This window comes from Leptopilina boulardi, unplaced genomic scaffold (genome assembly GCF_019393585.1).
Source record: "Leptopilina boulardi isolate dan_hultmark-lab unplaced genomic scaffold, ZJU_Lbou_2.1 LbouV2_31, whole genome shotgun sequence".
Classification (NCBI taxonomy): Eukaryota; Metazoa; Arthropoda; class Insecta; order Hymenoptera; family Figitidae; genus Leptopilina; species Leptopilina boulardi.
In genome coordinates, this window is record NW_026137874.1 from 505,456 (window position 1) to 529,459 (window position 24,004).

The window sequence follows — 24,004 nt, forward strand, 5'->3', positions numbered from 1 at the left end:
ATATAATATTTTTTTAATGTAATTAATCGATAAATAAAAATATAAATAATTTTTTATAAAAATTATTTTATTTATAGCGAAATTTTTTTTTAATTTAAAAATCTTTTATTTAATTTTTTTGAAGGGATTAGCTATATATATATTTTTTTAATTAAACGAAAGAAAAATTTCTTATTCTCATAAATTAAAATGTAAAATATTTTTTCTTATAAAGATGGTCCCCCTTTTTTTTATGCATTTAATATTCATAAAAAGTGATATTTTAATTTAGTTGACGAGTAAAGAGTTTAATAACTTATTTTTTCTCTCTAATACGGATAATAAAAAGTATATGATTATAATAAAATTTTGTAATATTTTCAATATATATATATATACGAGGTTAAATATTACATTACAGTATTATATTTTACTATGCAATTTCTATGGCTACACATTATATTTGCTTTGTATCATGTACATGGAAACTTCTTTGCTAACGCTGACAGTCTGACATATTATAGTAGATTTCAGAGATTATTAAGAATTATATAGATGATTACAAGATAAAAGAAAAAATTTCGTATATATATAATAAACGTGTTGGATTTTATATAATTATATACTTATACAATATAAAATTGGGATTCAAGATTTATTTTCAAAATAATAATTTTTCTTTTATGTTTATAATTTGAAACATATATATTTTATGTGATCGACAAAAAAAAACATTTCAAGAAAGAAATCTCCGTTCAATGAAAAATAGCGCAAATAATAATAACATAACAAGCAATTTAGTACTGGAGAATATATATATGTAGCAATAATGTAACTTGAAAATTTATGGCTTTTACTCAAAATAAATCGGTTGACCTATTTAAAAAGAGTCGAATATCAACAATGTTTTTTTATTATTATTTTTGTATACCAATAAAAAAAAGTTAATTCGTTATCGTTCGTATATCACGAAAAAGTTTTTTAATATATATCAATATACTGTAAACAAATATTTTTCTGTTTGACATGTAAAGAAAAAGGTTTTTCAAAATGAAATTATTTATTTTGATTTTTAGAATATTGGTCAATTTTTAAAAAAAATTAATTTAAAACATATTGGGTTTATTAAAAAAAAAATGGAAATGAGAAATCATTTTTTAAAATTAAGTGGAAAAAATTTATTTGAATCAAATAATCGGTTTTTTGACTTGAAAAAAAAATTATTTCATTCAAATAATCGGTTACTTTATTATCAAATAAATATTTATTTGTATCAACTAATTATTTTATTTTTTTTTTGAAATACAAAAATTATTGGTTCAAATTCAATTTATTTAATGCAAATAAAAATTATTTTATTCAATTAAATATTTATTTGATAATAGTTAAGTAATCAAGTATTTGAAGCAAATAAATTTTTTTTTTTAGTGTATTATCAAATAAATATTATTTGAGCCAATGGTATTTGTTGCAAATACAAAAATTATTGGTTCAAATACAATTTATTTAATTTAAATAAAAATTATTTGATTCAAGTAAATATTTATTTGATAATAGTCAAGTAATCAAGTATTTGAAACAAATAAATTGTTTTCAGTGTATTATCAAATAAATATTATTTGAGCCAATTATATTATAATTTATTACATTTATTGCAAATACAAAAATTATTATTGGTTCAAATATAATTTATTTAATGCAAATAAAAATTATTTTATTCAATTAAATATTTATTTGATAATAGTCAAGTAATCAAGTATTTGAAACAAATAAATTTTTTTTCAGTGTATTATCAAATAAATATTATTTGAGCCAATGGTATTTGTTGCAAATACAAAAATTATTGGTTCAAATACAATTTATTTAATTTAAATAAAAATTATTTGATTCAAGTAAATGTTTATTTGTTAATAGTCAAATAATCAAGTATTTGAAGCAAATAATTAAAAAAAAAAATTTTTTTAATATTATTTGAGCCAATTATATTATAATTTATTGTATTTATTGCAAATCCAAAAATTATTATTGGTTCAAATATAATTTATTTAATGCATATAAAAATTATTTAATTTAATTAAATATTTATTTAATAATAGTCAAAGTAACCGAATATTTGAATCAAATAAATTTTCAATCAGTGTAATCAACTAATTGGATATTTGGTTTATAAAAAAAATGAAAAATGGATATAAAAATTAATTATTATATTACTACTACTCAAATAGTTATTGTATATCAATTTCTAATTAACTAATGATTATATAACATTAATAATATATTAATAGTATAATAATAATAATTACATTTTGAAACCATATATAAATATCAATAATTTTCAGAAAACACGAAAACTGAAAATTGGATTTCGAAATAAATTTATTACACGAAAAGGCAGTTTTATTAGAAAAAAAGGGGCCAATTTTCTCCCCCTTTTTTCATTACTAGCGATAAATTTAAAATAAAAGGAAAATTAAAAGAAAATTTTCCAGATGAATTTTGCTTTTTGGAAGCCCGAAATGGAATCACCCAAGAGTGATAGGGTGGGACGAGAGAAACCCCGAAAGATGGAAATTCAGCAGGAAGGGGATGATCGGGGGGGTGTGGGTGGTTGGGAGGAAAAGAGGGGGGGGGGAGGGAGAGAAGGAAGCATAGAGAGCAGAAGCGAATCGAGAGGAGGGAACATAATCGGGGAAGAGAGAGAGAATGAGGAAGATAAAGAGGCAAAGAGAGATCGCGAGAGAGCGAGAGAGAAAATGAGAGAGGGGGTTGAAGTTAGAAGAGGAAAGGGTCGGTTTGTTCGTAGGGCGGCCGGCCGGCCAGTCGTGCAATCGCGGCGACATCGGTCGCACATTTTTCCGCGATGATGACCAAACACTTTCTTTTTTCATATATATTAAAAAAACATTTTTTTTAACACTCAAAATCATTAAATATGCACTCCCCAAAACGTCGATAAATACCTTAGAAAGCAGTAAACTAGGTCAACCAAAAAAAAAAAAAAAAAACCAAAAGAATATTTTGCAAAAAAAGTTCTTTTTCTTTTCATATTCATCGTCGAGGAAAAAAAAAAAAATAAATCCAGATCAATTTAATGGGGATAATATTTTCACCCGAGGGAAAAAGTTTCAAATAAAGTCACTTTTCCCGGTTGAAAATTCAAAGTTAATGTGTTTAAAAATGAAGTGATTAAGTGATTTAAACAAGATCAAAAGATGAACGATAGGAAAAAAAGTCAACTACATTTTTAAAAGCGCGGATTTTTTTTTCAAATTTCCATAAAAATGTATTTTATGAAAAAAATTTAAATTCCAAAAAAAAAGGGTAAAAAAAATACAAGAGTTTAAATTGTCCGGAATTGTATACATATATATATATATATATATATATATATATATGAGTACGAAATTTCAGTCAAGAGGATTTCATTTGAGCGAAATCAATTTGAAGAGACTTAATTTCATCGATATAAACATAAAAGGAACCGGGACAAATTCCAGATGACCTGATTTAAACAAAAGGGAGAGAAAGAGAGTGAGTCTAATTGATACAAACTCAAAAGGACTCCTTGTAATGATTATCAGATAAAATACAACAAAAAAAAAAAAATTATTTTTCACTCAAAAAAAATGATACATTGAAAATACAAAAATAAATTTCAAAAAGAAGATTATTTGTTACAAACAATTTTTTTTGTCAATTTCACAGGGGACAAATTTATTTTAGAAAAAAAAATTTATTATGGATTTGATGAGAGGAGGAAAAAAAAAGAATGGATAAGAAAAAAAATCCCAAGGGGAATAGTCTCGACAAAAAAAAAAAACAACAGAAGAATTCCAATCATGTAAAAATTGAGGGGGGTGAAGAATATAAAACTTCCAGGGGAATAATAATAATAGTCGAAGAACAAAATTGTTAGCTAAAAAATAAACGAATTTAAAAAAAAAATGTTTTTCCAAAAAGTAAAAAATTTATCAAGGAAAAACAATTTGTGCAAGGATAAATTTTTGGAGGGAATTCTCTCTGTAGTCATAAATTTGAAAGGAACAAATACTTCAAGTATATAAATTCCCTGAAAACGAATATATACTTCAAAGTATAAATTTTGTGGGAACAAATATATATATATATATTCACTGGAAAGTTTAAACTTGGAACATAAATACTCTAGGTATAAATTTGAAGAGAGGACAAATTCACAAGTAATAGAGATCACCTCAAATAAATCTCAGAAAGGATTAAAAAAAAATGGTTAAAAAAGAATGAAGAAAATTGATAAGGATTAAAAAAAAAATAGAGAGAGGGGAATGTGAATGGGATGAAGGTGATGAGATGTGATCTTGAGTCGATAGGGGTGTGTATAGTTGAAAGTAAAAGCCACGAGGGTGACGCGCTGAACAGCGTGCCAAGGGATCTATTGATTTGTTTTTGTTGTATGAGACCCACTGACCGCGTCGAATGTGTGTCAGTAATCCTGGAAAGGGAACATGAAATCCTAATCATGTTGTTTTCATCATTATTATTGAATTATCGAATATTAACAATAATGACAATTTATGGGAGATATGGATTTCATTTTGGTAGTGAAACCATGAGAAATTCATCTCATATAACAAATCTCAAAAATCAATTGATTTTTCTAAATCTTTATAGGAATCATTATTTTGATTGTCCTGCGCTACTAATTGGAAGTAAATCGCTGATTTAGAATTTCCAATGACCTTCTATCAATAGTCGATTTATTGACCTGACTTGATTTAACACAGATGCTGAAGAGCATCTCTCACTTGATTCTCAAGCACTCACTCTGTACCAACTCTCCCGTTATCAATTGTCACTCGAAGCACCGGGTGGCTTATTGTTGAAACCTTTAGAGACAACACGCGTTGTCTGCTAATGAGCGAGGCGAAATTAGGAAACTAACAAGGGAGAGCCAGTATATGAAATGAGCAATGATGACGAGGGTTTTGAGACACGGGAAATGGGGCATGAATTAGAACTCATTTGGTAAAGTGTTGCGCCTAAAGAGGGTTACAAGAGGTTCAAGCGGGGTCGAACGAGTAAGAGGAAAAACGTCAACTAAAAAAAAAAGAATTAAGGAAGATTCATCATTTCTAATTAACGATATCGAAATCTTTATTTCAAATCTAATTTCCAAGATATAATTCCAAGTTTATCTAATTTGACACTAACATCCGTCCTGTGATTAACCGGAAGGGTTACCTGATGTTTAAAATCAGATTCAGAGGAAATTAAGGATTCAGGCGAAATTATAAATTTCATTTAACTCGGATATAGCTTTTGCATTTTGTGAATATACAAAGTCCAGTCTTAAAATCTCGGGTAAAAAAGGTTTATTTCAACGAATATTTCCTTCAATGAGGGGGGAGAGGAAAATAACATACTCTCCTCTCTCTCTCACTCACTCTCTCTCTCATGACCTCGGTTGAGTCTAAATCGATAACGCACACTACTAGCTGAAAAGCATCGTTTTACTGGCAAAGATTAGCTCCAGGGAAACAATTCGATACGCTTGAAATTCATCAGCAATTATCGTATCCTGAGGAAAGAGAATCCCCTGGCAACTGACGCCAGAAAGCATCCAAGCGGCTCTCTCTAGACCCTTGAAACTTGAGATTTGATTTCGATTCATTAAAAATTGCCCGAGCTTATTTTTTTTTTCCAGGGTGTTACTAAGTAAATCAAAACTTAGATAACCAACTCAATTTTCATTTATTAAATGGAGCGATGAGATAAAAAAAATGGGTCAACAATTATTGAATTAGATCCCTTTTTTTTAATTTGCAAAAATGATTGTTTTAAATTTTATTGTCATTAATTTAATGATAATCCAAGTTGTCGACATGGCTCTGTCGCCAAAAGTGCCTAGCGAAAGGGAAGCTATCTTGATTCAGGGTGATGTGGTACTAGGTGGTTTATTTCCGGTGCATGAGAAGGGTGTTTCCGCCTGCGGTCCAAAGATTTACCATAGAGGAGTTCAACGTTTAGAGGCAATGCTCTTTGCGGTTGATCAAATTAATCATGAGACAAAAATTTTATCACAAACTACACTTGGTGTACATATATTAGACACTTGCAGTAGAGACACATACGCCTTGAATCAGAGCCTTCACTTTGTGCGTGCCTCATTATCAAATTTGGATTTGAGTGTTCTTGAATGTGCTGATAAATCATTGCCAAGGGTGAAAAAAACAGTCAATACTGGAACAATATTTGGTGTTGTTGGTGGTTCATATAGTTCGGTTACACTTCAAGTGGCTAATCTTTTGAGATTATTTCATATACCACAAATATCACCAGCATCAACAGCATCGGCATTAAGTGATAAGACAAGATTTGATTATTTTGCACGAACAGTACCACCAGATACTTATCAATCAATAGCACTTGTTGATGTTGTTAAAAGTGCTAATTGGTCATATGTATCGACAGTTTATTCTGAGGGTTCTTATGGAGAATATGGAATTGAGGTATTCACAAAGGAGGCAATCAACAGAAATGTTTGTATAGCGGCTGCTGAAAAAGTGCCAAGCACTGCTGATGATATGGTCTTTGATGGGATTATTCAGAAGTTAACCAAGAAGCCTAATGCAAGAGCTGTGGTATTATTCACAAGAGCTGAGGATGCAAGGAAGATTTTGGAAGCCGCAAAAAGAGCTAACTTGACCCAGCCTTTTCAATGGATTGCAAGCGATGGTTGGGGTAGGCAAATGAAGTTAGTCGAGGGTTTAGAGGAAGAAGCCGAAGGTGCTATCACTGTTGAATTACAGTCAAAGGATATTCCAAAATTTGATAAATATATGGCATCATTAACGCCTGAAAATAATAAAAGAAATCCTTGGTTTGGAGAATATTGGGAGGAGGTTTTTGGTTGTGTTTTAAGGAAAAATATTGGTAAAACGAATAATAAAAGTGTTCAAGAATGCGATCCTGATTTAAGACTTACGCCCGAATTGGGCTTTGTTCAAGAATCAAAGGTGCAATTTGTTGTGGATGCTGTTTATGCATTTGCTTTGGCTTTACATAATCTTCAAAAAGACATTTGCAAAAGAAGCGTGGGATTGTGCAATGAAATGATCACTTACGATAGGGGCCAGTTTTATAAGAAATATCTTCTCAACGTGTCATTTATAGGTGAGTATTATAGTTTTATTAAAAATTAATAATTTTGTTTCATCTCTACAATAAATCTGTTTCAAACAAAATGTTTCTTGTTATATCAATGAATTATTTTTGTAACTTATTAAAAAGAAAAAGCTTTATAAATATTTTCTCGAAAGACTTCTTTATAATATTAAAAGTATACGATATTTTATCCTGAATTTTCTTTAGTACTGTAAATAAAGTGTATAAAAATATAACTAATACACCATTGAAAAGAAGTTTTCTGTGCTTCTATTGTTAGAGGGAAAAAAATGTCATTCGTAGTTCCTCTCATTATTCCACTTTTTTAACCGATATATATAATAATTTGGAAAAAACACGCATTCTTCGATGAAAAGAAAAACATCGAGAATAAAAATAAAAAGTATCAATGGATTTTTAATATTGTTTCCAATAATAATAATAATAATAATAATAATATTTGAAACAAATGAAATGATTTTCCACGGTGCGCCAGAAGGAGGTTTAAATAAAAATGAATTGGCACTTAAAAATTCTTTTTGATTATGGTTCTAAGATGAATAAAAAACTTTTCTCAATAGGTTTTAAAATCAGCTTACATGCCCAATTTGAAACAAATTGAGTTTTAAATATTTAAAAATAGTATTTTATGAAGAACAAGCATTTATTTAATGTATACTTATATGCGTATAGATAATAGATGTTTCAGATTTGGGTTGATATAAATTTATTAACAATGAAGTTATTTTCTTGTTTCGTTTTTATATTTATGCATTAAGAGTGTCGAACGGTATCTGAAATTCTTTGGCAAGAATAGAGCTTTAATTATCGCTCTGAACGTGAAATAGTATTGATTTTAAAATACTTTTTTCTCGAAACACGAACACTTTTAACAAAATTAGCCAAAATCCTCATCTTATAAATTTCCTAAATCCAAAAGACTGTACGAATCCATAGAAAAACATGGTTGCAAAACAAAAAGTAGAAAAGTAATCTAATAACAGCTGCGACTTTGTGCGCTCTGCATGCTGCTGCCATCTGACGGCGGCAGGAGGTAATGAACCCCTCATTATATTACTTTTCGTTTTGCAATCGTGTTTTTGTATGGATTCGTATAATCTTTAGGATTTAGGAAATTTATATAAGATAAAGATCTCTAGCTGCTTTTTTAAAAATTGTCCGTTTTTCGAGAAGAAAGTATTTTAAAATCAATGTTTATCATTTTCACGTTTAATTTCGTTTTTATAGAGCGATAATTAAAGGTCTCTTCTTGCCAAAAAATTTCAGAGATCATTCGACTCTTTTAAATAAATTTTGTCACTCTTAACATCGTTCTTTTAACATTATAATTTAATTTTTTAAAATCGGACACAAACACTACAGCAATATAATTAGTTATATGTAAAATTGAAAATAAGTAATTATTTTATCATTTATTACAGTATTTATTAGATTAAATAAATTTTGATTCCCCATAAAACACTGTTTTTATATAAAAACTCAATTTTATTTAAATCGGGCAGGTAAACTGATTTTAAAAACTATTGAGAAATATTTGTTATTCATTTAAGAATCATAATCAAAAAGAATTTTTAAGTGCCAATTCATTTTTATTTAAACCACCTTCTGACGCACCGTGTTTCCCCCATTTTTATCTATTCAAAGAAATCAAATTTTTCATTTATCAAATAATTTAACTTTTCTCTCAATAATCTATTTTATTTATTAAAGATTTTCTATGTCATAAAAAAAAAAAAAAATGGTACTGACAATTCAGTATATCATGGCAATAGGGGGAAGAGAAGTTAGTGGGAACGTTTCACAAGAAAAGGCTGATTCATTGAGGTGAAATTTGTGGATAGCCATCGATCACTCAAGTTTAACTTTGATCACTTCTCCTACTTGAAATAGCAAGGAAGCTCATGGGGAAGATAAAATTTTTGGAGAGTGAGAGAGGGAGATTTTAGTTCCTTGTATACGAGGCGAGTAAAGGGTTTGACCTAAATTATCTCTGGGTGCTCGGAATACATTGAAAGTGAAGTCCAGATAGTTGAGAGTAAATGGATACACCGCAAAGATGAAATGTAACACTTTTCAAGTATCTAACACTCTCTGACTGCTTTTTCCCTGCAATGTATAACTGAGTGTTCATCTATAAAGGATCTCGTTCAAATAAAATCATTTTTCAAAATCGTATCATATTTTCTCTTTTCACCAGACACAATATGTTTGGATTTTTATTTTATATAAATATAAAATATTGCTTTGGTTTTTGTTTCTATTAATTTTGGTAAAAATGAATTCCTTTCTAAAAAAGAGACCCTATTCACATATACCGTCTAGGTGCAAAGACCTATACTAGGGTTAACGTTCCGGAACGCAACCATTAGCTGAAGTCAAAATTAATATGGTGCTAGAATTTCTTTTAAATAATTTTTCATATACTACTATTTATAATTTTAAATAGTTATTATTTTTCAATATTTAAAACAGTGGATTAATTTTGTTAATCGCTTTATAATTACATCAATATCTGATATACAAAAATTCGAGAAAAAAACTTACTTTGAACAGCAACTCACTATCTGCAGGAGTACTCCAAAAGCCACCTTTCCTTCAAAGAACCAGTCACCTAAAAATTAAAAAAAAAAACTATTTTATATAAAAACTCCAAAAATAATATATTTTAGAACTATTTTTTCTCGGTTTTATCCTGAAATTTTTTTAATATTTATCAAATTATTTTCACACTGAAAAAAAAATTCTGGTTAGGGTATATTTAACATTACTTTCTAGTTATGTTAACCAGAATTCTAGTTGAATTAACTAGAATTCTCGTTAAAATAACCAGAATTCTGGTTAACCTAACAAGAATCAAAATGTTAAATATACCTTAACCAGAATTCTGGTTATTCTAACTAGAATTTTTTTTCAGTGCATATCAAATAAAATATTCTTTCAAATTATCCAGGAAGTCCTGTTTCTCATTTAACAATATAACAATTATATTCAGTAAAAATAAAATTTATCTATATGTAAATTTTATAATATGAAAAATATTCTTCTTTTCTTAATTAACATATTAAAACATATTTTCCAATTTCTCTTATTGTTACTTAAAATGTTAGCGCGAGATGAAATGAGGTGAATTTAAAGATGAAACTTTATGGCTCGAAATAAAGGTTTTCCGCGCAATAAGAAAAAAAAGTGCATCAACGATGTAAATAAAATATTTATGTACATATACTTTAAATGCAAAAAAAAAAAAAAGAAATTAGCTTCCCTTTGTTCCATATTTTTGATATTATATATGTTATACATATATTTTCAACTCAATCGATCTGAATAAAAATATTTTACATTTAACTAAAATGAACTGGGGTACAATGGAAAATAAATTTAATTTGCGAAAATCCTTTTGTTCTCTCCGCACGATATATATATATTTGATAAAAGTCAAATATTCAATATTTCATTTTTAAATTAATTGCGAGAATTTTATAGAATTTATTTAGGCAAATTAATGAATACTATATAGAATTTTTTTTTTGTTTTATTAACTACATAGTATATTTTTTTATTAACTGAAGTAACTAAACTAATTAAGTTAAAATAAACGTAAAACTAAATCTTTATTTTATTAACAAAAAAATAAACATAAAAAGCTACATGTGTTTTAAAAAAATTTTATTTAATAATTAAAATTCTATTCTAAATTTGCAAATTTTAATTCGAACACTAGAGGAAAAAAAAAATATATAATCTTTTGAAAAAAGTTTCATTTAATTAAGAAAAAAAAAAGGAGGAAAATTAAGGGAGCAGAGACCAATTGTCTCATTTTTAACCTTAACAATATAAAAGTAATTTTCTACCTAACAAATTTTTTACAAGCAGATGTAATTACAGTGAATGTCTTGTATTGTATTTCAGGAGGTTAAGAATTTCTCATTACATCCTAGAAACAATGAAACGAATCTCTTCAGGTTCTTTCGAGCTTTACAAATTTCGAATAAAACTTTCTAAGCTTAAAATTATATATACAATTTGGATTAAAAGCCTCCGATCCATAATCACTATAAATATTAACATTATTTTAATTATTATTATTCAAAAATTGTTTATAAAATATTTCATTAAAGATAATTATTACATAAAAAAATAAAAATAGAAAAGTGTTAATAAGAGAAAATAATTTACAATCACTAGAAAATTGTAAATGAAAAGTTAAATTTAAAATATTTTTATGTTTAAATAAACGATGATTTATATACGCAATGATTATAATATATATCTATATATTATAATGTCCGGGCTTTCAAGTTGTAAACTGAAATTATTGAATTTAATCTCTCGTTCAACAACTGCGCGCGAGTTTTAATATCAGACACGGTAATTCCTACGAGATATGTAAGTACTGTGGATGTTTTATATACCCTTATAATCCGACATTGCTCAGTGTTATATACCAGAAGCATCTCATTTCGTAAATCGAAATATTATTTCACGTTTGTTATTTTTTAGGGGAAAAAAAACAAACAAAAAAAATTTAGTTAAAATGCGAACAAAATAAAATTTCATTTAATTAAAACTCGTAATTTAAAGTACGAGGTTTTTTTTCATTTAAATTGAAAATATAACGAATCTACGCATATATAAAAAGAAAAAGGAATTTTAATAAAACATGTTTTAAAACTATTTTTTAATTTTCTATGTGAATAACTGATTTTATTTAAAATTGTAAACAATGTAAGTAATAATTTTATATTGCCTTTTTTTTATTCGAAAAGGAAAAATTGACAAAAAAAAAATTTATATATACAACTTGAAAAAGATGATTTAGTCGATAAATAAATTTTCATTGCGAGGTCGACCTTGTCAGAAATAGTTCTTAGTATCCAATGGAATTTAACGTTTGCATAAATATAAAAATGCATTTTATGGACGTATGTTGATCGTTTAAACAACTATGTGAATTGGTTTAAAAAAAAAAATATATATATATATATATAGTTGATATATCGATTATATATTGCTATCCAACATGAGATATAGAATGTGTGCAGTAAATATCGTCTCTCTTTATCGTCTTCCAGTTCAGCAGATTTACTATAATTTATTTTTTGGAAATCCAGCCTTTTATTTGCCACGTTGTACAGTGAGTATATAAGTCACTTTATAACGGAAGTGAAATGATGATGATACATATACACACAAAATGTTGTCAAGAAGTCAGAGAGAGAGAGATGAAAATGCAGAAAGAAAAAACGGTATACGGTGGTGAAAAATTTTATATGATAACAAAAAAGGTTTTTGGGGTCGCACAAAAATTCCCAAAAAAAAGAAAAGAATTGGCAAATAAATCTCGAGATATAAAAGATTCTTCTCGAGGTAGCAAAAAAAATTGTTATCCAAAAAAAATTTTAATTATTAAATTTTCTCATTTTTACTTTATTTAACCCAAACCTTGTAATTTCAGGCGTTAACTGTAACCTTGTAATTCGATCAAAAACTTTTAGTTTATAATTATGTTACAGACGATGCGGGAAGTGAGGTAAAATTCGATGAGCACGGTGATGGACTCGCACGCTACGAGATTCTCAATTTCAGGAAAATGAATCTCAGCAGTAATAATGGATATCACTATAAGGTGCGAATTAATTAAAAATTTAACAATCTAAAATTTAATTTATATAAATTAAAGATATTTCAATGAAAAAAAAAAATATTTAATTTTAAACAATTTGTAAATTTATAATACGATTTATATATATATGTATATTGATTGCTTTTGTACAATTAATATAAATTTTGTTTCATTCAAAGGTAAAAGTTGAAACAAATTTTATATTTGAATTAGTAAAATTTCACTAAATATCATTATAAACTTCAAAGGGAATAAATGACCTTTCAGAATTATGTATATATATATATATCTCAATCAAGGAAAATTCCACTTGGAAATCAGTGGAAACATCATTGAAATTTCAGTGACTGAACTATCGGTAAATCAATGTGCTCATACACTGTGTATTCATTGATTTAACTAGTTTAAAGGCGAAAAAAACATTTGAATTAGGATTTCAAAAACATTTTACAAAGTTGTTTACGATATTTAACAAGGGCTATTTAAAAAAAAATTATCATTTATCGGACTTGTGGGTTTGGTTTTAACAACAGAATTGGTATTTAAACCACAAAGAAAATTAAAAGGCATTAAAACAAGCTACAACACTTATTATTTTAATCTAATTTTGCTTATTTTAATACCAAAATGAATTAAAATAAGCAAAATTGGATTAATATAATAAGCTTATTTTAATGCCTTTTAATTTTCTGTGCATTTGTTTGTTGCCTCAAACAAAAATTTTGATTATCCGAACCAACAAAAATGCTTTTCTAAATTCAGTTGTGTCAACAAAAGTTTGGAGACAACAAATGGTTTAAATAACAATAATTTTGTTGTCAAAAACCAAACCCAAAATGTAAACCTTGATATAAGGAAATAATAAATCTAATCTCCAAATAGTCGTTATTAGATTGAAGGAAACAAATGTTTTTTCTCGCGTGTCATTTCCTTTGAAATCGATTCCTCCTGATCGAATTCACCTTTTCACAAAAGAAGAGAGAGAAAGAGTTTAAATCACTTTGAAAAACCACTGAAACATCTATTTTCAGAGCACTTTGACTTGTGATCGAAGGAACGAGAGAGAATCTCGCAATAAATCTTGCGCCTAACTGAAAGCTCACTTATCCTCATGAAAGATCTTTTACACTTTAAAATCCCTAAAAAATTACGAGTTTCCAGGTGCCTTTTTGTGATAATCGATCACTGTCTATCCATCCTTCTCTCTCTCTCTCTCTATATATATATAAGCTTCCACTTGCAGAATCAACCCTCTCTGGAGCAATAATAGCAATCGTTCATTTCCGTTTGCAATTCCTGAATTATTCATATAGTCTCGATTTTGCAGGTGGTGGGCAAGTGGGTTAGTCTTAAATCCCTCGACATTCGAACAGATGAACTAATTTGGGCACGTGGTGCAAAAGATATGCCAATATCAGCGTGCTCATTACCCTGTGAACCAGGCATGATTAAGAAGCAACAGGGTGACACTTGTTGCTGGGTATGCGACCAATGTGAAGAATACGAATATGTTTTTGATGAAATGACATGTAAAGATTGTGGTCCAGGTAGATGGCCGCATTCTAATAAAAAAGGTTGCTATCAATTGCCCATCAAACATATCAGATGGACAAGCGCATTTGCAATAGTGCCTGCTGTTATATCATGTTTGGGAATTATAACAACACTTGCTGTTGCTGGATTACTATTTAAACATCGTGACACACCAGTTGTTAGAGCATCCGGAAGAGAATTGACCCTTATCCTCTTAGCTGGAGTTCTGGTTTGTTATCTCAATACATTTCTCCTCTTGGCAACACCAACCACAGCCACATGCATCCTTCAGAGATTTGGCGTTGGGGTCAGTTTTAGTGCTGTTTATGGTGCTCTATTAACCAAAACTAATAGGATTGCAAGGATTTTCGATTCAGCAACAAGATCAGCTGTCAGATTAAGGTACATCAGTCCCACATCGCAAGTATGCATCGCCGCTGCTCTCATTGCATTTCAGGTTTGTTATTTCTATTATAATATTTGATAAAATTAAAAAAAAATACGGTTAATTCGCGATATCGGTTTTTTTTCCAGCGAAGTGGATTGCCGCATTGTTATAGTTGTATTTGTTGGGGGATTAAACAGCTCAGCTGGTGGCTTATATTAGCATGCAAATGTGATAATCTTTTTTTTTCCAGTTATATTTCCTGATTGTACAATACACGGTTTTCCATTCCACAAAATTACGTTGATTAATAGTCCAATTTCATTTTCAAATATCAGTTGCGATTTATTTGAAAAATAGTCTTTTCAAAAAAAAACTACTTTTATCCACAGGGATTAAAAAAAAATTATATGAATCTCCTTTTTTCTCTATTTTCATTTCGAAAATTCTATTTTTTAACAAAAATTCTTCAGGTGGTGTTGACATTGGTTTGGATGATTGTGGAACCACCGGGCACACGATACTGGTATCCTGATAGAAGAGAAGTGATTCTCAAATGTAATATTCAGGACATGAGTTTTCTCTTTTCACAACTTTATAATGCAACCTTGATCCTTGTATCTACAATATACGCGGTAAAAACGAGAAAAATTCCTGAGAATTTCAACGAGAGTAAATTTATTGGATTTACAATGTATACAACATGTATAATTTGGTTGGCTTTTGTACCAATATACTTTGGTACTGGTAATGCCCACGAGACACAAATCACAACACTTTGTGTGGCTATAAGCCTCAGTGCTTCAGTAACTTTAGTCTGCCTCTATTCTCCTAAAGTTTACATAATCATCTTTCAGCCAGATAAGAACATTAGAGGAAAAGTTACCATGGGAGGCAGTACGTTTAAGAAACAATACAGTAGCGCTGGAACATCATCCGTATCAAAATGTAAGTCATTTGTAAATTAAATTTTTCTTTTTTTTTTACTTTTCTTTGAAAAGAATTTATCGCAATTTTAAATCTACTTTTTTATATTATCTATTTCTATTTAATTTCGATACAAAACTTAAATATAGTGTTATAAAAACCAATTTCATTAACTTTCTGCATATATAGGAAATTCAATTTCATTAGTAATAAAACAATTTCTGTCATATATATTAAAAAAAAAAAAATCCTTTTGGTTCGTTAAGATAATAGAAGTTCATTCTGCTAAAAGAATCTTCATTCTTTATAATCAACTAGCAACTTTGTCGTCCGCAAGCGGCCGACTACGTTGCTGGTGTGTATTAACCATATTTTTTATTCATTTTTTTTTCAAAAAAATTTAATATTAGAAATGTAAAAAAAAATTTCTTTATATAGGATCTACTGCCCAAGTAACACGAAATATTGCTTGAATGTCAAGCTGATATCAACCGGGAATATTTTTGTGACATTACGGGAACATTCCTCGGTGATTTATCTATGTGACGGTCTTTCACACAAAAAATGTAACGCATTACAAAACTTACATTCGACATTTATTAAACCTAAATAATTCTGTGGAACTTTACTTTCATTGAAATCTTTAAAAGACATTATTGCAACTCCTGCAGTTTTTTTATTCCAATTATCGTTTTTACATGCCAAATTCTTTTCTTGACGCACTTTCTTTTCATCTTCCGTTTCCGTAGAAAATTTTTTCTTCTTACATGACAAATTATTTTCATGACGCACTTTCTTTTCATCTTGAGTTTCCATTGATATTTTGCTTTTCCTACATGCTACATTTTTATCCTTGCGTATTTTCTTTTCATCTTCAGTTTTTATAGATAATTTCTTTTTTTTTGCATGTCAAATTTTTTTGCGCTCTTTCTTTTTTATTTCTGTTTTATTACCATTACGTTTTCTCACTTTCTCATTTTCCTGTCTTATTATTTTCTGCTCATATGTAACTTCGCGCCTTGCCTTCCTTTTTCTGTCCTTCTCTTTAATTGCTCGAATTATCTTTTTATCATTTTCTTTACTCAGAAAATTCTTCATTTTTAAATATTCATGTGGTGAAATTTTGTTCACATTATTATCAGTTGTACGAATTATTTTCTTTTCACTAGTGTCATTTAGAGAATGTTTAATTTTTAAATATTGTGTTAATAGAACTCTGTTAATATTATTACTGTGCAAAGTATTAAAAACAGAACAAGAGTTTAAAATATAATTTTTATGTTCCTAAGTTCAATTTATGAAAAGACGGTTCTAATCATTCTCTATTATCGAATTCCTATTGTGAGACGTTCTTACTGCCGGAAAATGATTTAAGCGATTATTTTCAAACATTGACTTAAAATGGTTTCAAATTTTGTTATTATCAGTTTCATAATTTACACGGTTTGGCGTTACGTGATATAATATAGATGTTGCAAATGCTATTGCATATACTTCACACTAAACACTACAAAAGGTTGTTGATTAACAGCTTCAAAAACTACTGTTGGTTTAAAAGGGAACAATCTAATTAAACATTTTATTTGATGCACATTTAAACACCCCTTATTAAGGCTATCAAAAATATAAAGCCTTAATCTATCGTAATAGACACAAATTCAGTGACAATAATTGTTAATACCGCTAAAAAGTATTTGAATATTTTTATCACCTTCTCTAATTGGGACAATAAAATCAAGCATTTGTACATACAAAGTACTTTGCATATTGAAAAAAGAATTGGAATCTTTTCTTAATAAATCTTCAAATTTGAACATATGCATGTAATTTAACAATTTCTTTCTATTGTCAATAATTTTTAAATCTTTATCACTTAAAATAACATACTCTTTTATGTTGTGCATAGTATACTTCGTTTAATTTTATTTTTGATTTATGAAAATCTAAATATCTTTAACCCTTTCGCTCACTCTCTCTAACATAAACAATTTTGTCTTTAATTCAATACAACCAATTTTACCTTTTATTAAAAATAAGCAATTTTTCCTTTAATTCAATACAATTAATTTTACCTTTTACTAAATATAACCAATTTTTCCTTTAATCCAATATAACCAATTTTGCATTTTATCCAATAAAACTACCAAATATCCAAAAGAATGAGAGAACTATGAGTAACTATGAATCAGTAACTACTGATCAGCCAATAAGTGCAAAAAGGACACTCTTATATGAGTAATCAGTAGTTCATTAGAAATAACATATATACGTATTTATACCTGTATTAAAACCCCGGAACAAATACCACAAAAAAACCAACCATTGGACAATAGAACCATTGTTAATGGGGATTAACTCTGAGGACCCAGGTAATAATTTCTTTTTTCACATTTATTATATAGAAAAATAAAGATGTACCAACCCTTGGCCAATAGAACCTTTGTTAATGAAGATTAACTCTGAGTACATAATGAAATGTACAGTAGGTTTACATTGACATCGGCACGTCCGACGTCTCGAAATTTTTTCCGTGTATTGGGATCAGAAATCACGCGAAACTGACCCACCCCTGAGCCTTCTTGTGACAACCATCTTGGTTTTTTATCTCTTTCTTTTGTATTTGTTAGAGAAACACGGAATGAAAACATGGTCACCACAACAAGGCTCACACCAGATGGCGTATCGCAGTATTTCAGATCCCAATTATCACAAGGAAATATAAAGATAAAAGTCAAAAACTGAAGAGGTAATGTATATCTTTCTTTCTCACATCAAGGAATATAACATATAATTTTCATTTAATATTGCATTTCTCTATCTAGAGGATTCAAAATAACATAAGAATATCTTCGCCTACAAATCTTACTCTTCTTTCTTTCTGTTTTCAAAATAAAAAAAATATGTATATACCAGTATTAGACTCTCAGAACAATTACCACAAACAATACCAATCCTTAGACAATAGAGCCTTTGTTAATGAAAATTAATTCTGAGGGGCCAGGTAATAATTTTTAAATTTTTTATTAAAATTTTCTGGGGCTCTAATACAGGTAGGGGAGAGTGATATACAGTGGGACAGTTTAAACAGTAGGTCACTTTAATTTTCTGAAAAACTACTAAAGAAACTCGACCAAAATTTAAATGTATAACCATGTTTATGACAACACACTATCTATACGCATGCGCATTTATACTTACACAGCGACTAAAAATGTGATTTTTTATGTTAAAAAACATTAAAAAATTCAAAATTTATAATTATTACAATTATTGTTCGGCAACATTTGAAAAATAACACTTGATAAGAGAACGACTATTCAAATTTTCCTCCAAATTGTTTTTATGTTATGACCAAATTATGACGTATAATCAGCAGTACTGTAAACGTAAAAAAAAATAATAACAATTTTTTATATGAAACTTGACATCGTATTATAAAAATGTAAAATATTATTAAAATATAAGTGTTTTGCAACATTTGTTGACGTTATTTAATGCAAAACATATATATTTATAAAGTATGAAGCAGAATATTATTATTGAAACAAATATTCATTATTTAATAATAGGTGTCCCACTGTTTAACACAAACCTTGAAAAGAAGAAAAATGTATCAAATTCCAAAAACTTGAAATTTTTCTATTTAATCACAATATAATTTAAATAGAATATATGCATTATGTGGAAAGGAGTTCAAATATGGTAATACCAAAAAGTGGACAAAAATATATAAAATTGAAAAAAAGTGATCTTATGCCATTTTGAATTGTCTAGATAGAGAAACGCAATGTTAAACGAAGAAGTACTTATGTTATATTCCTTGGTGTATGAAAGAAAGGTATGCGTTACCTATTCAGTTTTAGACTTTCTTTATAGTTTTTTCACGTGATAAAGGGAGAAAGAAATTATTACCTGGGTCCTCAGAGTTATTAATTAATCCTCTTTAAAAGATTGCAGGTCAAGCGAACCCTTATTTGCAAAATAAAGATATATCTTTCTCTCTCCATAACTTGTTCTTTTCTCTGTCACCGAAAACCCAGCAGGGGTCCGGACGGAATGAATGAATGAATGAATGAATACCAAGATTATTATAGTTAATTTTTCCTCAACGTTGGGAGTTGGTTCGATAATCCAATGCTCGGCAAGTCGTGTCAGCTACTAATTAATCCGGTGAGCAACGTGCATAAAGTAATGTCAGAGTTTTTAAAAAGGGTTGCTAAAAAAGTCTTGAGAGACAAAGACCTTTTTTTGCCTGTTAATTTTCAGCCTCTTATTAATTACTGATAACGCTAAATTAAGATTCTCTATACTTAATTATATGACAGTAATTACTAACAACAAAACTAATTAAATATATAAAAAAAGGGGATTTGAATAATTTAAAACTATATTCATTTTTTTTTTTTTGTTGAGAAAAATGTTATCACGGAGTTAGGAAAATTACAATTTGAAACTCAATATACTTTCTACGATTTCTTTAATTACTCTTCCTTTCGCTTTTCCTCTCTTTCTCTCTCTCTCTCCCTTCCTCTCTCTCTATCTCTTTTTCCCCAATGCTTAAAACGTTAGAAAACGGGAAACCATTGGATAAATTTTGTTATTTCCCGGTAACTTTAAAGCCAATTTCTCGTTCACTGTTAAAAGCTCTTCCCTCTTTCCAGTTTTAAATTAAAATCCAACAATCAAATCGGCTTGAGTCTCGAAAATCGAATAGAGCAACTCGTTGATGAGAATTTATTAAAAAGTTGAAAAGTGACTTTTAATTTAAAGTGATTATTATTTGCAAATTAGATTTTAATTATTTTGCAAGAGACAGATACTGATACTAAATTGATTGGATAAAAGAATAGAGATACTTTAATTTATAAAACTATAGAATTTTATAAAAAAATTGCAATTTCATTAAAATATTTAGTGAAAAATTTTTTTTTAATATTTATAATTTAAATATTTTTTTTTCATAAAATGAACGTCAAGTTATAATATTCTTTGCTTACTTTTAATATTCGACGCTTAATTAAGTAATTTGCATGAAAACTGAATTTTGATTCAAAAGATATTCGTCAGACTTAATCCATATTAAATTTAAATATTTTGGTGCTTCATATTTAAGTATTAAATTTATGGAAAATTTGTTTAAAATTAGCGATGTGCAAAATATTTACAATGTTTAATTAAAAAAAAAAAAAAAAAAATTTTCAAGAATTTTTTTTTCTTTTCAAAGTGAAACAAATGTTATTTTATTTAATATTTAAAAAAATGTTAAACAATTAATGAAAAATGTAAATAAAATCCAAATAATAAATAAATAATTACATTTATTATTTAAAAAAAAGTTTTTAGTAAATTTTTATTAAATATCTGATTTAAATTTTTAATTTACTTTTCAATAAAAGATATTTTTCAAATTCAAACTTAGATTTATTAAATTATTAATTATTTTATTAAATCTATTAAATAATTAATTATATTTCAAAAATAAAAGAAACCATTGGAGTAAAATATTTCTAATTTACAATTTATAGTTATCTATTATATTTAACTAAAAAAAAAAAAAAAAAAAAAAAAAAAAAAAAAAAAAAAAAAAAAAAAAAAAAAAAAAAAAAAACTGTAAATTTATTTGAGAAAATGGGTCAAAAAAATTAGTAAAACGAGATAATCTAACAAATCCCCTGTGTTACAGTATAACTGCAAATTACCGTCCACCACTCATTACGTTAAAGGTCAATTTTCCAAATTGTTATTACCCAAATGTAGTTAACACACTGATTTGAGTTTAAAAACCTGTAGATTTATTCAGACAATAAATAACTGTATAACAATTAAAAATAAATTTTTTCTGACAAAATTCTGTTTTTTTTTTTTTTGTACAATGCAGATGAATCATGACCTTTTTTTTATGAAAAAATTATAATAAATGAAAATTTTTCTATTTATATATTAATAAAAATTGGATTATTAAACAAAAATTATTGAATATAAAAAATTATATTATAATAGACTATAAGACTATAATATTTAATAAAAAAAGTTGGGAAAAAAATAATTTTTTTTTTTACTTCATTTTTCATAAATATTTTAGCATTGTTTTCTTTATTAGGAAATAAATTTTTTATGTTTCAGATACGGGTTGTGAGATGATAAAAGAAAATATACCTTTACAGACTGCGCTGACTGCTGCAGTGCAAACATCTGTGGGTGTGACTGAAATCTCATTATCATCAAACTCCTCTAACAAATTACTTAATAAAGAACAAATAGCTCAACTTTAAATCTCGCGTGATATATTTTAAATTATATCAATATTGAGAAAAAAAAACAGGTGCCGTTCGATATTTATCTCAATATCGTTTAATTGAGATATGAAAAAAAAAAAAATTTATAAGATTTGCCAAAACAGTATTTCGTCAAGATGTATATGTATAGTGCGTGTTTAAGTGCAAAAATGAAAAAAAAACTCTGCGACAAATAATGATAATGTGCGATTAGTTATAATTATATTAAAATGCTATAAACTATAATCGATCGTGATTTTTAGTAGCATTATATATAAATAAATATATATGAATAGAGGCTAAAAAAATTATAAAGTCTCTGAGTGTGTGATGTGTCGTATATAAAATAGTTATCAATTGCATTCATCGCGAAATCGGCTCTAAGATTTAAAATATTTATTATTAATTTTTTTTTTTGTAAAAATTATCATTATTATTTTTTAATTATTTATTTATTATTTTATTTATTTTTTTATTTTATTTATTTTCTTTATTTATTTTATTTTTTATTTTTATTTTATTATTTATTATTTATTTATTTGTATTGTGAATAATTTTAATGCACAAATTTTAAATCCTTAATTATTTTTTTATCATTTATTAAAATTAAGATAGGAAAAAAAATTATTATTGAAAAATTTTTTCGTATATATACATATATATCGAGGGAGAAAGTAAGATGCAATAATTGCATACTTTGAAAAGAGTATACATTCAGTGAAGTTGAAACTTGAAACAGTTTTGAGGTAGAAAATCATCTCTCTTATATATGAGTTTTATGACTTAGCGCAACTTTATAGAAGACGTTTCAAAACCGGAACAGATTATTGAGAACGTCAATTTAACTTCTGGGAAGCAATAATTATTCCGGTAATTATAAAGAAACAGGCGTGAATTGCTTAAAAAAAAAAAAAAAAAAAAAAAAAAAAAAATATTTCCATATATCGTGATCAATACAGGAATTATTTAATTCTATTGAAATTTTTTTATTAAATTAGTTATTTAATATTTAATTAAAACAATTTTTGAAAAGTTGTTGAATTGAAAAGTTGTTTATGAAAAAAGAAATATTTTTTTTTTAAGGGAAAATTATTACTTCCCTGTTGTCACTTGTAAATCTGCGTCACGGGGTAAAAAAAAATTCAAATAACTCATGATATATTCTAGGGGAATGGCAAGATCTCGTAAAAGTTAATATTTGGCTCAGTACGTGACTAAAGGTAATGGCTTATTATTTTTTTAGTACCACTTTAGATTCTATGTGTTCAAGGGAACGTATACAAATAAAATACTGTAATAAGCCTCATATATTTTATTTAAATTTTCAAAAAAATTTGAAAACCTACAGAATTATATAGATAAAGCTTTTATTTAGATAAATTGGCCTTTCTCATCGTTCAGTATATTTGTTATATATATATGTATATAAAAAATGAAGAAAAATGGATTATATTTAGTGTATAAATATAAAATCTATACAAACGTTTAGCAAATAAAAAAAAAATTGTTTAAAAAATGTGTTATTAAAAAAGTATTAAATATTTAAATCTATTATCTCTCCAGATTATAAAATCGTTTAAAAAAAATTAATATTTGTAAATAATATAATTTTATTAAAATATAAAATTATATATGTTAATAGTACAAAGTAATTAGAATTAATTACTCAAACTATTAAATACAATCCATTTTTCTTCTCTAAAGATTTATTTCTGTTTCTAAAGTTTAAAAAAATTTGTAAATAAAAAAAAAATGTACCTCTAAAATGACGCACTACATATCTAAAATACTCAGATTATAAAATCTCAAATAATTTATTTTTCATTTATAAAATGCAAAATTTCAAATAAATTTTAAATAAAAAAAAAAATTTTTTTTTTAATTGCGGAAATTTATATCTTCTGTAATTTATATTTTCTATAAAATATTGGCGATTTTATTTGGTTAATATATTTCGAAAAAATAAATTAAATTACTACAAATAAGTATGTTAAGCGGATAATTGTAAAAAATTATGATAAAATGATATGGCTATTATAGATAAAAAAAGAAAAAAAAACGTGACACCTTAGAGCCGGAGAATCTAATATTACCATAATTCATCTTTGTGAAACTATT

The 24,004-nt window shown here is 27.1% G+C and overlaps 2 protein-coding genes across 5 annotated transcripts in view; one reads left to right on the forward strand and one right to left on the reverse strand.

Moving 5' to 3' along the window:
* Positions 1-24,004, reverse strand: part of LOC127283362 (catenin delta-2-like) — a 76,542-nt gene that overhangs the window by 49,197 nt on the left and 3,341 nt on the right. For all 4 annotated transcript variants that reach the window (XM_051308166.1, XM_051308167.1, XM_051308168.1 and 1 more), the window contains one exon: positions 9,688-9,754. The gene's annotated coding sequence lies outside the window, so the exon portion shown is untranslated. The remainder of the gene's footprint in view (positions 1-9,687; positions 9,755-24,004) is intronic.
* LOC127283366 (metabotropic glutamate receptor) lies at positions 2,792-22,823 on the forward strand. The gene is made up of 5 exons (XM_051308184.1): positions 2,792-7,131; positions 12,657-12,769; positions 14,094-14,756; positions 15,158-15,632; positions 21,735-22,823. The coding sequence occupies exons 1-5, from the start codon at positions 5,787-5,789 to the stop codon at positions 21,881-21,883; spliced, it is 2,745 nt and encodes a 914-aa protein (XP_051164141.1). The 5' UTR covers positions 2,792-5,786; the 3' UTR covers positions 21,884-22,823.

Bases quoted from the DNA above. Each gene is read 5' to 3' on its own strand.
- LOC127283366 (XM_051308184.1), top strand. From the start codon at position 5,787: ATGATTGTTTTAAATTTTATTGTCATTAATTTAATGATAATCCAAGTT. The intron at 7,132-12,656 runs GTGAGTATTATA...ATTATGTTACAG, and splicing joins TCTCAACGTGTCATTTATAG to ACGATGCGGGAAGTGAGGTA. The intron at 12,770-14,093 runs GTGCGAATTAAT...TCGATTTTGCAG, and splicing joins ATAATGGATATCACTATAAG to GTGGTGGGCAAGTGGGTTAG.